The sequence below is a fragment of the Diabrotica undecimpunctata genome, chromosome 3 (genome assembly GCF_040954645.1).
Source record: "Diabrotica undecimpunctata isolate CICGRU chromosome 3, icDiaUnde3, whole genome shotgun sequence".
Classification (NCBI taxonomy): domain Eukaryota; kingdom Metazoa; phylum Arthropoda; class Insecta; order Coleoptera; family Chrysomelidae; genus Diabrotica; species Diabrotica undecimpunctata.
The window spans coordinates 12,798,340-12,822,096 of record NC_092805.1 but is presented as its reverse complement, the minus strand read 5'-3'; the positions used below and the strand labels follow the sequence as shown (position 1 = coordinate 12,822,096).

Genomic DNA, 23,757 nt, shown 5'->3' with positions numbered 1-23,757 from the left:
CGTACACCGAAAGTAGGATGGCCGCTATAAGGCTGACGACAATTTCGAAACACTCCCTTCTTATATCTAGATCTTATATCTTTCGTTGGTTCTTCTGGTGTTTCTCTTTTTCTTCTTTCTTCTTAATGACTGGTCGGATGCACTTGTGTACACTATACCATTATGCCTCCTTACTTCCCGTTATCTTCACGATCATATTTCTTACAGTCACATAGTTCACACCTGTTTCAATATATATTCTGTTTCTCTCCGCTATCTATCTACTGCACTCCAACATTGTGTGAGTAACAGACTCAGATATACTGAACACATAATACGAATGCTAGAAAACACGACTGCTAAAAGCTAACCACAGGACCATTTGTAGGAAGATGAAGTAGATGCCGACCGCAAATTAGTTTATCAGGTACGCGAAGAGGATATGGCCCCACAAAGTAAGCGGTACAGAAGCGGAAATTTGACAGAAGAAGAAAAAAGACTACTATTGTAAACACTATTTTACATGTGGATATTTAAGTAATTTTTATTTTTGATTACAGCACGATATGTATTTACTTTGCGTGTCTTGCGTCATAACTAAGGTGAATTGGAGCATGTTGGGATCAGGATAATAAATTAGGATACAAAAATTGTTGTTATAAATAAAACTTGAATTCCGTGAGAAAAATAAACAGATATAAATATTTCTTAACAATTCCAACTAAAATTTAGTCTTTTAAAAGTCACTTCATGTTTTAGAATAGTGACATCATACTTGTTATGTCTATATTATGGAACTGTCATTTTTACTACTTATATGATAATTTAAACAATAAGTAAATTTTGACACTTCAATTATCAAACACAAGTACTTCAAAATGAAAAAATGATTAAGATAAACGAAGCGTTATGTATATTTATAACCATAATAATTCACACTAAATCTCAAGCATCGACAGAAGAAATTGTATATCCAATAAATCAATTTCTTCTTGATACGGAAAAGAGTAGCGATAGTGTAGGTAAATCTAAAGTAAAACTGAAAAATAAAAAACATGATCCAATGTACTATTTCAGATATATTTAAAGTATGTGATGAAAATTTGGGGTGTATTGAGACAGATTCACGGTGGTATCACAAGCAATATAGACCAGTAAATTTTAGACCACTTCCTCGACATATATTAAAGACGGATTTTTTGCTAATAAAAAAGAATGAAATGGTAAGTTATGTCATATTTTTAAATGAAAAACTCCATTAACTTATTAACTATAGTAACTCTATTAACTCTATTAACTCTATTAACTCTATTAACTCTATTAACTCTATTAACTCTATTAACTCTATTAACTCTATTAACTCTATTAACTCTATTAACTCTATTAACTCTATTAACTCTAACTCTAACTCTATTAACCCTATTAACTCTATTAACTCTATTAACTCTATTAACTCTATTTACTTTATTAACTCTATTAACTCTATTAACTCTATTAACTCTATTAACTCTATTAACTCTATTAACTCTATTAACTCTATTAACTCTATTAACTCTATTAACTCTATTAACTCTAACTCTAACTCTATTAACTCTATTAACTCTATTAACTCTATTAACTCTATTTACTTTATTAACTCTATTAACTCTATTAACTCTATTAACTCTATTTACTTTATTAACTCTATTAACTCTATTAACTCTATTAACTCTATTAACTCTATTAACTCTATTAACTCTATTAACTCTATTAACTCTATTAACTCTATTAACTCTATTAACTCTAACTCTAACTCTATTAACTCTATTAACTCTATTAACTCTATTAACTCTATTAACTCTATTTACTTTATTAACTCTATTAACTCTATTAACTCTATTAACTCTATTAACTCTATTAACTCTATTAACTCTATTAACTCTATTAACTCTATTAACTCTATTAACTCTAACTCTAACTCTATTAACTCTATTAACTCTATTAACTCTATTAACTCTATTAACTCTATTTACTTTATTAACTCTATTAACTCTATTAACTCTATTAACTCTATTAACTCTATTAACTCTATTAACTCTATTAACTCTATTAACTCTATTAACTCTATTAACTCTATTAACAAGATAATACAGATTTGGACGTATTAGAGCCATTCTTTAAATAATCTTTAATAGGTCGTAGAATCATTAGACGACCTAAAAAACACTAGCATGACTGGTTATGTCGCCGGACGCTGGAACTCAGTAGCCAATCAGCGTACCGGACAAACCGCGCATCTCAACAAACAGGAAAAATTACCCATTGGTTGGAAATCGTGGTATTTCCAATCTTGCGGAAATTTAAATTTCCTATTGGTTTGATGTTTGGAAAATCCATCTAAGTACTTCATAATCCGAAAGAACAAAGGATTTTCTTGTATAAAAGAACGTGGATTTTCTATCATCGGCCAATTCGAGCTTCCTCTGGTATTTGAAGACTCTAGGTACCGCGCTTAGTCATCCACCTAGATTCTGCATTTTTATTTTACTATATTTTCTGACTTTATATTTTATTGTTGATATTTTATTAATATTTTCTTGTTTATTTTATTCTTTTACTATTTCTGCGGAATCTCTGCTTGCGGACCAAGCGCTGAAAGGTACCCATTATATATATATATTTTTCATATGCCTTATTACTGTTGCATTTTTATTGTTTATATTTCGATTTTAGAGAATTAATTCTCGTGTGATATTCCTACGGATTCCTGTTATACACTCGAGTAAATTTTCGATATTCATGATTTATTGCATTTTCTGTGGAAAAATCGACTTGTAATTTTTTTCCGTAAGGTAAAGAATTACTTGTGGTATTTTTCAATACATATATACTTTCTTGTACACATTTTCTGTCCTAATTTCCTTGTCAAGTCAAGAAAACAGATAGCGCGTTATCTCCGTACCATTTTATTGTTAACATACTCTGATAATCATTGCATATTGTCTTGTACACCATTCTTTCCTTTATTTTCACTATAGCTCTAGTAATAGTCACGTTAGAGGGCATACACCTGAGCTATAATACCTTGAGACTTGTAATATTACCTGTAAAAAGCTTCCTACACTTGTCTATTACATTCAAATACGCAGAACTGCACAAAGAATAATCGTGGACACTAGAAATACCTCCAGGTCCAGTTCCCCGGACCGCAAAAAGCCCGACGAGCCCGGTATGGACCAAAGAGCCCCAATCTACGCCTCTCAGCAACAGTTATTGGGTTTAACACTTTAACATTTTAAACTTTATGGTTATTGGGTAAAAAGAAATAAATATTAAACTTACTCACAATTAGTTTATTTTATCTTGGATGACCGATTCCGCATACTATAATTTGCTATGCATCGTCATGTCTACAGAAAGGTAATTTAAATGCTAAAATATAGATTACTATTATTAGAGTACTAGTTGAATGCCTGAATATATTAATTTTACAAATAAAGAGCAGCTATCGAGCACATTTGTTTAATAAATCTTGCCCTCTTGGATATGTGCTTAATGAAAGACCCATAGATTGTTGTGGATGGCATTAATTCTCATCAAATTAATTAATTATTCTGTTATTTCTATGCCGTTTCATTTAACTTGAAAGAAGCGTAACTAAGTGAAGAATAAATTGTTATCTATTTTCAATACCTTCTTTTGAAAAAAGAAAAATATTATACATGATGCTACAATATTCTATTGGCTACTAACTCAAATCACTTTTTAATTTTATTTTTTTAACTTTTTATATAATTTTTTGCAGAATACGCAAGACTTGCATTATAGCAGTATAACAGCTAAGGAATCGTCGTTGAGGGAAGCTGGTTTTAAAAACGAATCAGAACTTATGATTCTTATTCACGATTTTACTGCAAACGGTTACACAGGATGGGTAAAAGTAGGTTTCATCTATAAAACAACATAACATTAGATCTTTAACAGCTAATATAAAACTAAGTTAATTCCAAAGGTTAACTATTACGTCGCTTTCTAACTGACATTTAATGCATTACATTATAGCACGAACTATAATAACTCTTTAGTCAATAATAATATGTTACTTCACTAAGTTCTGACTAGGAGGTCTATAGTATTTCTAAAGGTTAATATGTGTTTGTTAATAAATGAATTATTTCTGATCTTGACAAGTACTCCAGTAAATGACCATTCTGGAGTGTAATGTACCTCGTCATGACGAATTTGCTTGAAAATTTGGTTTCTCTTACTCTCTACTTTACTTTGGAAATTATGCTCAGGGATGCTTTTGGTTGGGGAGTGAAAGCCACCACTTTTTGGGGAAAAAACATACGTTTAAAATAGGTATGGAAATGAATAAATTGACTAATTCTAAGTAACTTCTACTCCATAGAGTTTTTTCACGATGTCAACACTTTTTGAGCTATTTGCGACTGAAAATATTTATTTTTCAAAATAAAAACCACGCTTCTAGACAGTTTTTCACAAATTAGAACCTGAATTCAAATTTACATGCAATTCGGTGGTGAGACGGAAAATTAAAGGGTATCGCCCAATTTCACATTCATTTACTGGCCTAAAGGTAATGTATATTGTGCTGTGGTTAATTTTATTTAAATGGCCGATGTTTGTCACTGATGGCATGTGGGTTATTGTTATGTGTTGTTTAGAATTATAATAATGATTTTGTTCTGTGTTGCTTGGTAACGGATGTCTGATATTTTTGTCGTATTTATGTGATTACATTCTGTTTTCTATCTGTTTACTTGTTTGTCCAATGTATACGCCTTGGCAGTTAGTATTGCTTCCAAGGTATTTTGTAATTTACACACATTAACTCTTCCTTCGCTACAAATAAAAGATATTGCGGTTTAGAATCATTCTCCAGCAAAAAGGTTTATCGGCGATGGCGGTGTGACCTATTGTCAAACGAGATAGAATGGTTTGATGTTATTCATGATGTTATTTAAGACAGTTACAGAACTATTTCAAGATTGTGTATTAATGACGGGTTTCTGATATTATTTTCTACTACAAAACTTACTGCATTGAGGATTGCAGTTAATTCCGCTGTACAAATAGGTGCAGTTTTCAAAATTTTATTTATTTTTTGTTTTATTTTAAAACAAATGCTACTCTCAATTTCTCCAGTTTTTTAGTTTTTCCTTTTCTTGCTGGCACTTGTTTGTTTGTCCTATTCAATGCAGACGTCCTGGATTTTAAGGAATGTTACCATATCCTGATAGTCAACTAGATCAGGCTCAAGCAGACTTAAGTAGGCCTAAAAAAGGCTAAGAAAGCAACAACCAAGACTCTTCTAGAGACCCAAAAAAAGAACTTTGAGATGAAAGACTGATTATTAAGGAAATTGAAGATTGGAAAAGATGCGCAAGTCCTCGTATACACGATTGTCGAGGTCTTCTATACAGCATTAAATACTGCCAATTTTTAAGACGTATTACTGACTTGGAAAGGTACCCTTCAAAACCATCGAAGGCCTTGAAGGTTCCAATTAGATACCCCTAGTAAGGCAGCTTTAACAGAACTTACTGTTGCTGCGAGGTTTGATGTAACTTTGATACAAGGTATACAAGGGCAAAATAAGAGGTCTATCGGATATTGATGAAGAGCTTATTTAAAATTAATCTTCCAAAGTTCCGAGGACTTGCATATTAGTCAAACATATCAAAACACTGCCGATGATAAAACTTTGTTTCTGTTATTTAATAACAGAAAGATCATAAAGGTATGAGATATAAGGGAGACAATTCACAAATCAGCATACATTCCATACGGTAATCTCCAACAACCAACAGACAAAAGACTAAACGTCGAAAATAAACCAACTTTTGTAACTTCACAACGGAAGAAGGAAATTGATTTAACAGTGGCCACCACTTACCTGACTTGAAACTGTTTAAAAGTGGCATGTGCCAGATGAACTGCCCTATTCAGACCATTAACGCATCTATTTTGAAATGACAGGCACTGCGCAGTTCGAAGAAACTTATCTTAGTCTTTATAAAACAAGCTAAGAAGCATATCAAGCATGCTTACCATTAACCTGTATTTGGAATATTTTTTAATCAGGGTTGAAGAGAAGATAAGGCGTATATTGGACCTAGACATGACCGCCGAAAAATTTCAAGAGGTTTTACATAAGAAGGCATGTTTTACTATCTATTCCCTATGCGCAATTTTTATAATGTTGAGTCTAGTTTGAAAAGTTCAAACTAAACAGTTTTAAATCTGGAGACCTTCTGGCACAACTTCGTTTTTTTTTTGAAAAAATCATTGCTTTTGATTGTCTGGTTGATAACTCAAGAGCAGTAGAATTCGTCCATGATTCGATTTTCTACAGGATTTTGTGTATGTAAGGTTAAATAAATTTACTTTTTTTTACTAACAAGAATAAAAGAATCACCAGCAAAGGGTCTAGCTTCTACTGGTAACTCACAAGTGGAGATAACAATATTTATTACATTAATAGATCGAGAGACGCCTAAGGTAGATCTTTAAGGAATTCAATTTCGTTTTTTTTGAATTTTTTTTATAAGATATCTGAGACTGTTAACGTGTGCATTAAAAGTTAGATGATATAAGAACATTTTAACGAATTGTGCTATAGTACCCCTTATTTTATTCCTATCGAATAATAATTGTTTGTAAAATACCATGTTTTGAACAATATTTTTTTCGAAATCTGCTTTGTTCAAGAACAAACGATGTTTGTTTTATAAAAAATACGAGGCGTGTTTTTTAAGTATCGTTTTGGAATTAAAAAAAGACGTGCAAAGATATGGCAATAATTTTATTTTTCCATGAAAGCCTGTACCTTAATCTACTTTTCTACATAATTTCCGTGAATATTGAGGCACTTGCCATAACGTGGTACCAGTTTTTGAATACCCTCCTGATAAAATTCTGCCGCCTGACTTGTTAACCACTGCATCACAAATGTTTTGACTTCGTTATCGTCTTGAAGACGCTGACCGCCCAGGTGTTTCTTCAAGTGCTGGAACAAATGGTAGTCGCTGGGCGCCAGATCAGGGCTGTATGGAGGATGATCTAGAGTTTCCCATTTAAATGATTTGATGAGATCTTTGGTCTGATTAGCCACATGTGGACGGGCATTGTCATGCAGCAAAACGATACCCTTACTCAACCTGCCACATCTTTTGTTCTGGATTGCACGACGCAGATTTTTCATTGTCTCACAATAAGACGCTGCATTGATTGTCTCATTACGAGGCAGAAACTCCATTAGCAATACTCCTTTTCTGTCCCAAAAAAACTGTGCACATGATTTTCCGGGCAGAAATTGTTTGCTTAAACTTCACTCTTTTGGATGATGATGAATGTCGCCATTCCATGGATTGTTGTTTTGATTCTGGTGTGACGTAGGCCACCCACATTTCGTCACCAGTAACAATTTGGTCTAAAAAATCTTCACCTTCACTATGGTACCGCTCAAGGAAAGTCAATGCACTGCCTAAACGTTGGGTTTTGTGCAAATCCGTCAACATTTTTGGAACCCAACGTGAACACAATTTCCGGTAATTCAAGTTCTCGGTATCAATGCGATACAAAACACTACGAGAATACTGAGGAAAGCAGTCAGACAATGATGAAATTGTAAAGCGTCTGTTTTCTCTCACCTTTTCGTCCACTTTCTGCACCAAATTTTCATTAATGACCGAAGGACGCCCACTCCGTTCTTCATCATGCACATTTGTGCGGCCATCTTTAAATGCTCTCACCCATTTCCTTACCATTCCATCACTCCTAATGTTTTGTCCGTAAACTTCAACGATCTCACGATGAATATCGATCGGTTTTACGCCTTTAGCACTAAGAAAAATCGTATAACAGCCCGTACTTCACAATCAGCGTGACTCACGTTTGTTGGAGGCATCTTAAACACTGGATTAAACAAGTATACAATGAAGAATCAGACTGTAATGGCGTCAGTGCGTAGACAAGAGATGTAGGTAACCAGCGCTCATGCGCGGAACGCCGACCGTAGCGCTGCGGCGGCGGAATCGCAAAACACTTACTTACTTAAAAAACATGCCTATTAGAGATCATTTTTACAAGGTCTTAACACATTACGCAAGTTATAAAAATACATTTATAGAAGTTATATTAGTAAATTTGAAGAACACAGTAGGATGAATTCTATTTGTTCTTATATTTTATAAAGTTTGTTTTAAATTTCCCCTAAAGTATCCCCTAAATTATCAACATTTTCAGTAAAACCAATAAATATTCATAAATAAATAAATCTTAATTTTAGCATTTATCTAATACTATTTTAACCAATGCCATGGATATAAACTTAATTTCTGTGGACTGGCAAAGAGGTGCAGAACCGCCTTTTGATCAGGCTATAGCAAATGCTAGAGTTGTAGCGTTAGAAATTATACTACTAATAAAGGAGTTGCAGGTTTGTATGTTGGATATATTTAAAGTAGAATATTACTATGATTTAGTGGTAACTATATGATTTCTGACTGTTTCGTTTTTAATTTTGGCCATCTTATTGTTGGATTTAAAGTATTCACGAAACAATATTACTCATCCCCTCGCCATTAAATTATTCGTAATGCTTTATTGATAAACATAATTTTTGTGCTAAATTTTTAGGATAAATTCCATTTTAATTTAAACAACATTCACATGGTGGGACATGGTGTAGGAGCACACATCTGTGGATACGTTGGTATTACGCACAATACGATTGGAAAAATTACAGGTGAGTACAATATGATCTTTTACTGTTTAGTTATATTATTTAATCCATCTCATCATCAGTTGGCGCTACAGCTCTTCGTGAGCCTTGGCCTGCTTCAAAACATTCTTCCATCCTTCCCTATCGAGTGTCTGTCTTCTCCAGCCCCTCACTCCAATCTCCCTCAGATCTTTCTGTACATCGTCCAGATATCTCAGTTTAGGTCACCCCTTTCTTCTTCTTCCGACCGGCCTGTTTAGCATAGTTATTTTAGTGGGATCACTCTCATCCATCCGCATAACGTGGCCCACCCACTTTAGGCGGTTTATTTTGATGGTCTTCACAATATCTGCATCACCAAAAAGTCTATAGAGTTCAAAGTTATATCGCCTTCTCCACAGACCCTGTTCATTTAGTTTGCCATATATGGTCCTCAATACTTTTCTTTCAAAGACTCGCAGTAACTCTTCATCTCGGGTCGTCATTGCCCATGTTTACGATCCGTATGTGAGCACTGGGCGTATTATTGTTTTATAAAGTTTGCACTTTGTTGCTATTGACATACTTCTCGCTCTTAGTTGAGGGCCCAGGCCAAAATAACAGCGGTTATCCACGCATATTCTTTTTTTTATCTGGTTGGATGTGTTATTTTTGTAGTCTACCAGTGATCCTAAGTAGCAGAATTCTTCTACCATTTCTATCGTTTCGTGTTGCACCTCTAAGTTATTTTGTTGAATTCTTGAATTTAATCCATATACTTATTCTTAAAAGCAGTTTTTTCCTACTTGCTCACTTTCTATGTGCGTATGTTTGTTTGTTTTTGTCTCTTTCTCTCTTTGTGTACGTGTGTATGAATGGTGTGTAATAGTATAAAACATGCATATATGTTTATTCGCCACAGAATAGAACAATTTTACATTATATACATTTTGTTTTACTACATACAAAGTTAGCCAATATATATTAAACATTTCTTTTAACGGAAACCTGAAGATTTGGCGTATTCATTGGTTAAGGCAACTTTATTTGAATCAATGAGGACAAAAAAGAGGTTCTTTCCTGATCATATTTGGAACATTGAAAAAACATAAGATTTAAATCTGCTAACTTCGTATTATCATAAAAACAGTAACATGAGTCTACAATTTTAATTTTGTACAGGGTGAATCATAATGGATTTAAGGTTTTAAAGAAAAACGTCCAGCACCGTCTTTAAAAAAGTACGTTCTCGTGGTTTTGGGTGCGATTTATGACAGAAGCTGTTGCTCGGAATCTTTTCACCCAATTGTTCACCAAAGATACCGATGATGCATCGGCTAAACGTCTGATATTGAAATTTACACAAAAAGCTCGACGCGCCACGATATAAGACTCGTTCGACTTAAAGAACAATTCAAGCATAAACGCCTGTTGCTCTTCTGGCCACGGTGCCATCGCAACTGAAATTCGCATGCTCAACAAATCCTCTATACCGTCATCTCCCACCTGCGTAGAGCAGGTCTAGCGCCAGAATAGTTTCAAATCCTAAATTCATTACGGGACATCCAGTACAAATGGTAGAACGAAACTGTCCATAATCTAGTGTCAATAGTGCGATAAGAGACTTATAGAAGTTGACAACTGAGGATAACACAATGAGAAATACCTTTGCGAAGGTTGTGGCAAAAAATCTAACAAAAGTAAATAATAAAAAGCTTCTCGTTCATAATACTTAACGAAGACCATGTTGCTTAGTTTGGGAGCTTAAAAGCAGAACAAAAATCGATAGAAATTAATTATATAACAAAATATAACAGTATGACAAAGAAACACTTAAGAAGATTAAGAAGATTTACGACCGGTTCAAACAAGACACGACACGATTTTCAGTCAAGAAGACAACTTTGAGTTTACTGCATCATATTTGATAATATTTTAGTACAAAAAACCCGTCTTTACAAAAATCTCGACATTTCTTTATATTTTATTAAAATTTGTTTTTAGGTCTAGATCCAAGTGGTCCAAGATTTGAAGGCATGCCAGATTTTGTCAAATTAAATCCAAGAAGCGCAAGCTACGTAGAAGTCATTCATAGCGACTATTATGAATGTAAAGTAAATCACAGATTATACACTAATTTCTTTTTACAATAAATGTATGATGCAAAATTATGATTTTGCAAAATTTTCAGTTACAAAAATTTTTCATTTTTAATTTTGTCTGATGAGTTGTTGAAGATAAGCCATGCCGTGAAATACTGCACGTATCAGCAGATGCTAGTCGCGTTCATCATTGTTGAATTTAATGTCAAAGTATATTTTAAAAAAATTTAATTTCAGGAGCAGATATAACTGACTAGGCATAGTTTTCTTGAATTTGAACAAGAATACCTTTTGTCACACCTTGTCGAATACTTTTTATATGTCTAAAAATACTACACTCAACATTTTTTGTTTTCTTCTTCTTGAAGTGCCCTCTCCTCAATTTAAGTTGGCTACTTAAATTGCAAACTAATTACTGTCTTCGGTGTTGAAAGTTTCATCCTGTTCATTGTCGGTTGTTTCTTAGCCACAATAGTCTTTTCCTTCTTAGTCCCTTCTTTCCTTAGATCTTCCATTCTATTATTATTTAGGCATTGTATACTTATTATTTCCCAGTATGTGGCCTAGGTATGTTTTCCTAACTTACGTTGTATTGGTATGTTTTGGTTATTTGACTATTTTAGCATTTTGACAAAATAAATGTAGTCCAGTTTCTAGATTTATTTTAATATCACATAGGAGTTTTTTGATTTGTTCGTAAGATTTTTTGGTCTGTTATTGATCATATTTCTAGATCAGGATTTAGATTTTTTGTTATCTAAGATTCTTCAAATAATTCACTATTGTGTGAAACTACTGAATTTAAGAGTGGCTTTCTTTAAAGCCAATTTGGTGAGCAGGTATTAAGTTCTCTGGTAGACTTTCTTTTATTTTGCTTTGAAGTGTTCTTTCAGATATTTTAGGAGCAGGTGGCTTATAGGTCGGTATAAATTTTGGTGGGAAATGTTTTTAGATTAAGAAATAATTACTACTTCAGCGTTCTTCAATTGAGTTGGGGAAAAACAAAGATGGAGCATTCGGTTGAAAAGTGTATCATTTATTCTTATAGTTTCTTATAGTTTTGTAACAATAAAACACTGAAAACTCAGTTTTCAAAACTTTCACACAATTTATTTTAAACTCTTATCACTACAGCTGTTTCGGCTGATTGCCTTTCTCAAGTGATCTATTTTTGGCATGCGTTTACACTTTATAGTTTCTAATGAAGTAGGTTGAGGAGGGGAGAACTGTTTGTCTCAAGTTGGTCATTCAGAATTATATCTGTGTTTTTTAATTTGTGATTTCCATAGATTCTAACAAAGATAGCTTAAGGCCTTTATTTTGAATGTGAAGAATTTGAAATTCGTCATTAAAAGAATGATTATGATGTACAAGGTGAAGTGCGTATGTAGAATCTGTTTTTCTATTATTGAAAGCCCTTTTATGTTGTGCTATTCGTTTATTAAAATTTCTACCAGTTTGACCGATGTATAGTTTTTCTCATACAGTTAGTTATAGTTTCTAAATAATACATACAAATAATTATAAGTTTATTTATTTAAATAGTATATAGTTCCTTGTTGTCAGACGTTTTTGCAACCCTGTATATAACTTTTTATAGCTAGAAGCCAGGGCATAAACGAAACTTTAGGACACAGTGATTTCTTTATAAACGGAGCACAGAAACAGCCAGGTTGTTCAGAAAATACTTCATTCGAGAATGTACTATCACTGGAAAGAGGAAGTCTACAGCAAGGTCAAGTTTTTCCTGGTTGTAGTCATAAAAGAGCGTTCAAATATTTTGTGGAATCACTGGTGAGCAAGAAATGTGCTTTTCAGGGAATAAAATGTGGAAGTTTAGAAGATTTTGATAATGTAAGGTTTGTTGCTTTTTATTTTTACACATTTTTGCTATGTTTGAATTCGTGTTGTATATTAAATATATCATTTGGAAATCATTATATATTAAAATGTATAATATACGTCTTAATTGTCTATGTGAATGAGGCAGATAAGATTAAATTATTGAAATTTTTTGTACTACCAAGTAACAAATCAAATTAATTGGTTAAATTTATATTTTGAGAATGATTTTCGAAGGTAAAATCAAAACGTTAAAATAATCGTATAGAAGGGTATGTTATTTTCAAATAAAACAATTTTATATTTTAGGGTAAATGTACCAGCTGTAATGCTTCAGGACATAATTGCAGAGTACTTGGTTTAAATAGATATTCTGATAGTTCAGAGGGAAACAGATTCTTTCTCAATACAGCTGCCCAATTTCCATTTTGTAGTAAGTCTAAACTTCCTATTCCTTTAATTTAAGTATCTACTATAAACCGTTTTAGTTGAGATTTGCTTTAGTTTTATAAGCAGGAAACTATTTAACCCGGCGACTGTGTGGTGAAATTTTCTGACAGGAGCTGTGTGTTGGGGTAATTATCACCCTATTTTGTTTTATTTATAAAATTGAGAAAATATTTTATTTTTACATGCAAGCTTAAAATTTTAAATCATAGTTATATTATTATATAATCTTTTTCCAACGATTTAAAAAATATACTAAAATTTAGTTTATATTTAAACCACTACTACAATTTTTGTTACCCAAAATTTTTATTAGAGATACAGAATAAAAAAAAATACAAATTTTATAAAAACTAACTATGAACTTTTGTTTAAATAGCCTAATTAACAATTATTTGCACATTTAGAACAAAAATATATACAATGTTCAAAAAAAAAGAAAAATGTGACATTTCACACATTCTTTTTGGCACTTTCTGTCCTTTCCACAGAGACACACTCCACATCTGGATGTTGTTCGTTGTTTCTTGTTTGGAAGTCCTTGAGAGTCCTCTCCGCTATCATTTCTTTTTAGTTTTGCTCTTATGTCTGATGGTATTCTTTGAATGTTACCTCTTTTTTTAATATATGGTTTAATTAGTGCCAAACCAAGTTCTTTTAAAAAGAATCTGCGTTTTAGTTTTTCAGTTGGCTTGTTATGTTGATAAATAACATAACTATTTATTCCTGCATTATTAAGCAGTGAAAAAAAAAATTGTTAGAGTCTATCGCTTGCTAGTACGAGACACCTTATACTTATAACGCAGATATTTCGTCAACCGTATCTACGCCACCTTTTGTGTGATTATAAAAGTCTATAATCTCAGGTTAATTTGATTTGTGGTCAAATTCTGTATTATGATAAAGTGAAGAAGCTACTATTTTATTTTTCTTTTCTATTTTATTTTTCTTCGGGACAAAGCACAAGAAATTTTTATAATCCGAAAATTGTCTGGTTTCCAGCTCTGTTTATGGAATTTAAAAATATTGTCGGTATTTCCCTCTTGATTTTAGGAATAGTTCCAACAGATGTTAACCGATGTTCATTTAGCAAATTTTCCGTTAGCGGTATGCTAGTAAACCAGTTGTCGAATGTAATGTTGCGGTTAGTACCACGGATTGGATTTACAAGCCTGTTTACTACATCAAACGGTCTATTACTAAATTGAAAAGGTCCTTCAGGGTGTGAGCCAACATATACCTCTAAATTTAAAATGTAGAATGTTTTGGCATCCACTAAGGCAAATATTTTAATGCCATATTTGGACGGCTTATTGGGAATATATTGCCGAAAGGAACAACGTCCCTGAAAAGATTCTAATTTTTCATCGTTCGTCAGGTATCGACTAGGAATAAAATATTGTTGACAATTGGATACAAATCGATCAAAAATAGCTCGTATAGCGGCCAGTTTATCCACTCTTTTTCGTTCTTCTATATTTTTGATATTATCGAATCGTAGACACTTTAAAAGTAATATAAATCTTTGCAGGGACATTGCTAGCCTGAAAATGTCAAGTACTGTTCCATCTGTAGCCCAAAAATCCTCCAGATTTAACCTATTGGATTTATAAACGCGTGATAGATATAATAATCCGAAAACTGCACGAATTTCTTCTGCGTCCGTAGACTTGGTGATATATTTATGTTGGTCATTATAATTCTGAGCGACTAAACTGACTTTTTTATTAGTGCATTGGACAATATCTTCTACAATAATATTATCCATAATTAATTCTAAGCAAAAAATGGGCGACTTGCAATGTTTTGCATTATTTCGAATACCGGGTAGTTAAGTTATTAGATTTTCTTGTTGTGTTCTAACCGATTTATTAGGACAGTTCTTTGCCTATTTTGTTTTCCTGTCCCGTCCGATAAAAAACTTAGATTGTCTTATTTTATTATCTTTACACTTATTGTTGTCTTGAGAAGAATCTTCCGACGATGATTGATTTTCCTAATTAGAACTTCCAGGCTAACAATTTTCCACTGATTGAAGTTGGTTTTCTAAAACATCCTCACTGGGACGAAGGCTAACCTGCTGACTTTAATTTTCAGATTCGCTTTCTGATCCTAACTCTGATCCAGTTAATTCATCCTGCCAAAGCTTCAAGAGAGCTTCTTGTTCTTGCTCCCAACTACTCATATTTCTATATGTCTGAAATTAAGAATACCTAATCAATTTTTAATATTTCTACCAATTACATTATGTTTCTGTTAAAAAAAATAAAGATAAATTGTGCTAGTATAAGAACTTACCTGTTAATAATTAACCGGTGTTTTGGGGTTAAAATTACCCAAAAAACTAAATATTACTGCACTTTAACTGTGTGGTGGGGTTAAAATCATCCAAAAGTCCAAAGAACGCGACACCACTCGTTCAAATCTTATTTATATACTGAAATTTATGAGGCTTTACAAGAACTATTAGGTATAAATTATACCATTCCCATTATATATTATGGGAAGGTACTCGTGGCGCCAGATGAATTTGGCGATGTTGCCACTATTTTAACAAGCGCTAATGAACGACGTGGGTGATTTTCGCCCGCGTCATACAGCTGTGTAAATAGATGTACAGCTGTTTCCTAAAAAAACTGATACGACTTTTACAGCGTATTTTAAAGAAAATTGAGCAGTGTACTTTAAAAGATAACTACTTATTATGTTGCTGTGGCGAACCATTTTAACGTAAGTAGAACAGCTTTTTTTAATATTAATAAAAGATGGAGAGAACAAGAAACTCGCGAAAGAAAGCAAGGTTTTGGAAGACCAAAAATATCTACTACTCATGAAGATCGTACGCTTTTGGAGAAATTAAAACACAATCCTTTTAAAGATGCAAAAACTGCAAGAATAATATCACAGTTTTCGGAAAGAAAGACAACAACTTGGCGCAGAGTTAAGAGCGTAGGCGCAAAATTTCGGGCCAATGCTTTTTAAATGCATTCATTTTTTTCGAATCCTGAGAAAACTAATAAATATTTTTGAAAAATTAAAACGCAGTATGAAAGATTATATTACTACCGAGGGCCGAAAGTTCCTTAGAATAAACAAAAAGTTTTTTTGAATGAGATATTTGAAATTAAAAATCACACTAAATTTTATCTTCTTTTTCACCCCTGTAACTTATTAAAATAAACATTATAGAAGTTTTCAGGGACTTTCGGCCCTTAGTCATAATGTATTTTTTCAATCTGCGTTTAAATATTTTATAAATACTTATTAGTTTTCTCAGGATTCGAAAAAAATTTAAAAAAAAAAATGCATTTAAAAAGCATTGACCCGAAATGCGCCTACGCTCTTAAAGCATCGTATCTTCCATACCGAACTGCAGCAAAAAACAAGCTCTTACACCACAACAAAAGCAATCAAGACTTATATTTTTTGCTTTAAACCATCAGCTACAAAATCAAGATTTTTGGGACAGGGCATTTTTTGTCACAATTACGGTCTATATTCAGTCAGATAATAATAGATTTAATCCTCTATATGTTGGTGGCAGGTTTGTTGGGCAGACTTATTTGAATATTCTAGAAAACATCATGTTTCTCAGTGTAGAACAGTTGTATCCAGAAAATAATTTTATCCTTCAACAAAATAATTGTCCTGTTCACACTGCAAATATAAAAAAACACTAGCTTCAGAATAACAACATCGAAACATTACCATGGCCCAGCTACAGTCCAGATTTAAGTCCAATCGAGAATGTGTGGGGGGTTATTATAAAAGGGTTGTATTGGCGTAATCTTATACCTTCAAATGATGAAGATCTGTGGCACGGTATACAACAGGTTTGGGAACAGCTCTCTGAAGAAGACAATTTCATATATTTTTTCACGCAAATGGACTGAAGACTACAAGCTGTTATCATGCTGATGGAGATATTAGAAAATATTAATTTTTTTTATATATACCTTAATTTAGTATAGTTTTGGTCTTCCAGACCCTCGCTTCCTTTCAAGAGTTTATTTTTCCTTCAATTTTTAATTAATAGAAAAACTGTGGTTGTTTCATTTATTCATTTATAATAATAAAAATAATAACAACCCTATTTTATGTAAAAATTATCATTCTTTATATCAATTATCTTTATAAAATACAAGAATTCAAAATATTATCAAAATTTAGACCCTAATAATTATAACAATTTATGAATTAACATAGACTTCATCTAATTTACATACCGTTACACGTCATCTGCGTCATAGCCCGTGAGGTCACATGATACCAACACGAAATATTTAGGCGGTAGGTGTGTTCTTTTTTAGAATCACTTTGCCGAGTACACTGGCATTACAGCCACTAGACCTATTTTATTATATACGCGTAGAAATAATATTTACAGATTTTTATTAATGTTAACTTAAAAAATACACAATAATATGTTTCGTTTAATTTATATAAATGCATTATAAAGCGTTTTATAAAGAACATTTGTTCGGAACAAACTGTTCCGAACGTAATAATAACGGCCCCATTTTACCATTGACTGCTGTTAAAGAAGCATGTAAATGTATGTTTTTTATATTTTTCTAGATGCTTAAAATACACATTCTTGTTTTAGCTGCAGCTTTAAATTTACATATTTCAACTGTTTCAACTGCGAGTTCTATTTCTCAGGCCGTAAAAACTAATACACTTCTATCACCGCCCAAAAATCACGGCTCAAATTATTTTTAACAAGATTATTTTTTAACTCTTGTTTTGTTTGTATTTATTTACATTAAATATTAATTTGTTTTGTTGTATAATCCACCCTTGTAATAATTATTTGACCTATTTGATTTAAAATGGACTCAAGATTTTTTTATACTTTGGCAACTATCTTAACTTCGATCTCTGTCAATGATAATGACGTGCAACGGTAAGTAAATTAGATGGACTGTATGTAATAAATTATTTGTTTGTTTATTTTATTATTTGTCTGTTATAATAAATATAATATAATGATAGACCAATCAAATACACTGCTCAAAATGATCAAATCTTACTAATGAGCCGTATCAATTTTTTTAGGAACCAGCTGTAAATAAAAGCTGGGGTCAAAATTTTTGACTGCAGAACTTTGTAATTTAGTAAAAAAAAATGACAGTGTATCTAATTGTGAAAAATTGCGAGAATTGATAATTAAATCAATAATAACCGAATAAATATACTAAAAATCAAGATATAATTAAAACTACAAAAACAATACTAACTCTGGGCGAATTTGACCTATTACAAGAGAATAAAGAATAAAAAAGAAACAAAACTAAACAGTATCACCATAGGAATCATGACCTATGCAAAAATATGCAAATTATAAATCAAAATCCATTTAGATATAAAAAAAAATAAAACTAATATTAAAAAAAATAATCAACACTAAAATAATATTGGAGTTTGAGTAATTAAAAAATAGTTATTTATTGTACAAGACGATAAAATTGTACTTTATCTTCGAGAGCGTTTTTTAGCGTCGAGACGCTAATTATGCTCGAGAAGATAATGCGATTTTATCGTCGTGTGCAATACAACATTTTTTTCTATAGCAAGACTTCAAGTTTAGGTAAAAAATAGAATTTCAAAGAAAATTGTAATTTTTAGCACAAAAATCGCAATTGTGTTGCTCCGTTGCTAGGGATATGAATTACTCTGTCAACAAATGTCAAACAAATGTTACGTTTTGGTTTTTGCGGAAAATATTGTTGCGTTTTGTGTACAAAGTGAAGAAATACGAAATGGACGGAAAAGAATTGACACAAGAAAAGGAAAACCTACCGTCAGATGTAGAAAATGCAGCGTTGGAAGCAGAAAGTTTATTGTTGCCACAAAAATCTAGGATGATATATGAGAAAGAATACCAGTCTCTTAAAAAGTGGAAAAGCATTAAGAATATTAAAGGCGTGAGTGAAAAAATACTTCTGGCGTATTTTTCTGAAAAGTCGAAGAAAGCGATGCCATCGTCATTATGGTCGTATTATTCGATGCTGAAGCGTACGTTTTTGGTGAATGAAAATTGTGACAGTTCTAAATTCAGCAAGTTAACCACTTTACTAAAAAAACTGAGTGGAGGATACAAAGCTAAAAGTTCAAAATCCTGGAGTCAGATGACATTATTAAATTTCTGACAGAAGCTCCTGATGACGTCTATTTGTTGAAGAAGGTTATTGCTATTTTTGGTGTGCATGGAGCCACTAGGTCCGATGACTTGTACAAGTTAAAAGTGTTTAACGTGGACGACAGAAAATCGGTGATAATCGTTTCATTATCTGATACTAAAACCAAGCAGGAAAGGTCGTTTTGTATTACTGACAAGAAAAGTGGACTGAGTTTCTTGGAAATTGTGAGAAAGTATATTGCCTTGCGCCCCAAAAACGTACCTCACAGTAAGTTTTTTGTAAATTACTGACAGCAAAAGTGCACTACTCAACCGGTGGGGATTAACACCATATATAATATCCCCAAGAAGATTGCAGATTTTTTGAAACTTGCAAATTCAGAAATGTATGCGGGGCATTGTTTCCGTCGTTCTTCAGCTACTATGTTCGCAAATTCTGGAGCTGATCTAGTAAAAGTTAAACGTTTAGGTGGATGGAAATCGTCATCTGTTGCAGAATCTTACACTGAAGAGTCAATAAGCAATAAGATTGCTGTATCCAAGTGTATACTTGGCGGACCAGAAAATCAATCCAGTACGTCGAATCAAGTGTTTAAGCAAACGAGTACAAGTTCTGATGCTCCAAAAATAGATATTTCTAATAATGTTAATTGTAAAATATCAGTTGTTTTTAATCCTTAATGTGTTTGAATTTGTAAATTTTATTGAATAAAAAAAAGTTAAACATTTTATCTACTTTTGATGTTAAAGTGTCACTTTATCTACCCTTGCGGTTAAAGTAATACTTTATCTACTCAAAACAGTTGTTATAGTAATACTTTAACATTAGCTATGAAAAAAAACTTAATTTATTCATATATTTTCTTTTTATCTATAAATATTTCAGTGCTTGAATATCGAATAAGTGTCAGCATTACAGATAATGAAAAATACGGATATTTTACCTTTATCCTAGTCGATGAAAATGCAAATATTGCTGAAGCTTCTCTCACCGTTGAAAGTAGGTAAGGTATATCATACAACTTTATTAATTCTTGTTTAATATATACGTACATTTTGACGATGGTGATTTCCTCCAATACTTCTAACAAATTTTCTCTATTATCTGTATCTTCAGCTACTCTAAGGATTTCGCAGAATAAGTGGTCCTCTGAATTCTGAATTTAGTCGGACCAACTGATTAGGAACCGACCTCTTGTTCTTTCTTTAGAAAAGTTTCCAGAAACAATGAATTTCTCTAAATTATCGCCAACTCTGCAAACCACGTGACCAAAGAACTGTATATTCGCTATCGACAGCCTTTTTGAATGTCAAGTTGGTTAATAATGGAAACTTTTGTCCGATGAGCTGTCCAAGGTATGTCCAAAATTCTTCACTAACACCACATCTAAAAGAGATCAATTTTTTGCCATTCTTGGTGCATGCACCAGCCTTATCTTGAGTTTTTGAGATATAGATCTGTCTTTACAAACTTTAGTTAGGCAACTCATCGCCCTTTTTGCTATACTAATACGTCTTCGAATTTCTTCTTCGCAGTTGTCATCTTAGTTCTACTAAATCCGCGATAGTTGAAGCTGTCTGCTATCTCATATTTCTACAAGTGATGTTACTTAGCTGAATAGTACCTATTGAATCTGTTTATTACCATTTGCAGGGTGAGTTTTTAGTACGACATCGGGCGATAATGCTATTATAGTATAGAATATCCAAAATACAAAGTAATCCATTAAAAAAATTGAGAAAATCGTAATTTCGTTTTGTAGTTCACCCTGTATAGAAATTTAAGTCAATGATTTCAATTATACTTAATTTAAAAACTGCAATATATAGTTTACCTTATTATATAAAATAAATAATTGTTTATGCATTACTTCTTTATATACATGGTGTTGATTTCATAGGGATTTCGAAATAAAAATGGTCATAACTTTTTAAGTACTCTGTATATTAGTGCAAAGCCTAATATTATAAGAACAAGAACTATGAGAGGAATATAAATATAAAAAAATATATAGGGTGTCCCATTTAAAAAATTGTATGTTTGCTTTACCACGTATTTATTAATCACCCTGTAGAATTCCAGATATTTTCCAAGTATGGAGAATATCATTGTCTACATTTTTTCTAGAGAAGTTTTTTAGATATATTGTACCACAATAGAATTATCAACCGATGTCGCACTAAAAGCTCACTCCATATTGATATATGGAAGTATACATATTTTGAAAAAGTTTACATAAAGATATCATTCTTTTAGGGACACCTATAGAGTCTTCAAAAGTCAGTCAGCCACTAATAATAGTTTTGTATATTTTGCCAAGCCTCCTCGTCTCAATAATATTAGAGAAGCAAAAGTAAAATGGATTGAAAAGAAAAAGATATATTGTTTTATTTTTTGCAGAATGATCATTAGGGTACAAAAAGTAACAGTTGCATTTTTGGGTACAGGTAACGACGATGAAAGGTAAATATTTTTTTTATTAACAAATCACATCAGTTAAATTGGCTATTAGCGAAACAATAGTAGCGAACAATAATTTGTGTTACATTTAAGTTTAGATATCGATTATAACCGTTAATTGAAGTTAAGAAACTTCTTAGGTTTGACATATTGCACTGTAGACCTAAAATATCACTTAGTATGTTGGGTATATTATGCAACCTGCGCTTTGACGTTTATGCTGGACATTTCTCTAATATATGTTTGATTGTTAACTTTTCTTCACAGTTGTCACATCTTTGTTCTTCTTTGTTGTAAAACACATGGCATTAGTTAATTGCATATGACACAGCTGGAGTCGCGTTAATATTACCTAGTCTCCCCGACTTTTTGGTAATGTGGGCCAGGGTTTTATCGATTTTTTACTATCGTGTAGCTTGGCCGATGACACTTTCCACTTTTCTTCCCACATATATCTCACTTTACGATTACATATTTTATTTACTTTTCCATATATCCACGTACACTACGCACTATTACTAGTTGCAGCTTCTTTTGCAGCGTTGTCTGCCTCTTCATTTCCTTGAATTCCAATATGGGATGGTATCCAGAAGAATACAATATTTTTTCATTCAGTTGAGGGGTATGAACTTACTGTTTTATCTTTATGACCAAAGGATTAGTTGAATAGACATATTGGAGTGACTGTACGGAACTTAGAGAGTATGAAAGTAATAAAATTGGTATTATTGGATGCGTTGACAGCAATGGTGGCCTAATATAGAGCATATAGTTCAGCAGAGCAAATAAAGTAATCTGAAGGGAGTTTGTAGTTATTTGTCGATGTTGGGGTTATGACTGCAGCACCAGTACCTTCATTTGGTTTAGATGCATCTGTGTATATATGTGTATAATCCTTGTCATTGTGAAGAATATCATTGGTTGGATTTGAACTGTGGGTTTGTTGAATGCTTGTTAAAAGAATTGAGGTGGGTTAGGCACTGAGGGTTCTTTATGAAAGGTAAATATTGTTTGGTAAAAAACGAGAACTGCATTATCCACCGCTATATTTGTTCTTTTTCTTCCTAATCTTATAGTTTTTAAACATTTTCTTATTGATTGCATATTTCTGTAACATTTTGTTATCTCGTTTAAGCCTATTTTACCACATTTATATAACCAACTTGCTATTAGCCCTTCTCTACATTTTCCTACTATTGTTCACAGCTATAAGATTTATTTTATTTTAAAATTAAATTTTTCTTATATCTTTACATTTTTTGATTTTTTTATATATTTATCTTTTTCTTCCCCTTCTACTAATACTGTTCGAATTATTGTTTTGAGGTCCACACTACTCACAACAACTGATGTTTACCTGGCTTGGTCAGGGTTACGAGAAAAATATTATTTCCTTGGACTTTTATATTCCATACGTAATGGCATCATGAAGTATTTCAAACGTAAAAAAAAGTTCAATAATATCCCACAAACTTTATTTTATTTATTTAAATTATTTATTTATTTAAATTTAAAAATGAAAATCGTTTTATTAGAGACCCATTATTTATTGTTTTAGTACCGATTTGATTTTTTGTCCTCCTGATGAAACCGTGGAAATAGAGAGCGGATCTTATATTACATTTACCAAATGCTCGGACCAAACAGAACTGCCAAATCCAACAACGCAGTCAGTACAGATGAAAAACACAAACGAAATCTATATGACAATCGGAAAAGCTAACACTGCAAGTGTTACAAAAAGTACCAGCCCACAATCTAGTACTGCCGCGAATTCACAAATTCAATTTATTCGTAATATAACATTATTGTCAGTCTCAGCGCCAAAACCCTTACTAAAGTTATCAGCTATTTTTAAAACAATTACACCAGGATGGAATAAAGCAGAAGACAGAAAAATCACACTCAATAATTTAACCCGTGACTAACATTTAAGAATACAGTTTTTGAAGAAACTAATAGTTTGAGGAAAATAGTTATTATCTCTACCTAGTTAAATAATGTAATCAAATAAAGTAGCTAAACAGAGACCTTAATATACTTTTGATATAATAATAAACTATCTATTTTTTACAAA

The 23,757-nt window shown here is 32.2% G+C and overlaps 1 protein-coding gene across 2 annotated transcripts; it reads left to right on the top strand.

Moving 5' to 3' along the window:
- Positions 1–842: 842 nt before the first annotated feature.
- LOC140435491 (pancreatic triacylglycerol lipase-like) lies at positions 843–23,703 on the top strand. Of its 2 annotated transcripts, none has more exons than XM_072524224.1 (11): positions 843–1,001; positions 1,057–1,202; positions 3,764–3,898; positions 8,273–8,422; positions 8,623–8,731; positions 10,691–10,795; positions 12,389–12,642; positions 12,940–13,063; positions 20,106–20,223; positions 21,477–21,683; positions 23,239–23,703. In XM_072524224.1, exons 1-11 carry the CDS (start codon positions 866–868, stop codon positions 23,606–23,608), a joined length of 1,854 nt encoding a protein of 617 aa, XP_072380325.1. In that variant the 5' UTR covers positions 843–865; the 3' UTR covers positions 23,609–23,703. The 2 variants fall into 2 exon arrangements, with proteins under 2 accessions (XP_072380325.1, XP_072380326.1); XM_072524225.1 differs by having other exon boundaries at positions 864–997.
- The last annotated feature ends 54 nt before the right edge of the window (positions 23,704–23,757 follow it).

Excerpts from the sequence above, each read along its gene's own strand:
- LOC140435491 (XM_072524224.1), top strand. The coding sequence starts at position 866 with ATGATTAAGATAAACGAAGCGTTATGTATATTTATAACCATAATAATT. Across the intron at positions 8,732-10,690 it reads TACGATTGGAAAAATTACAG|GTCTAGATCCAAGTGGTCCA; the intron begins GTGAGTACAATA and ends ATTTGTTTTTAG. Across the intron at positions 12,643-12,939 it reads GTTTAGAAGATTTTGATAAT|GGTAAATGTACCAGCTGTAA; the intron begins GTAAGGTTTGTT and ends TTTATATTTTAG.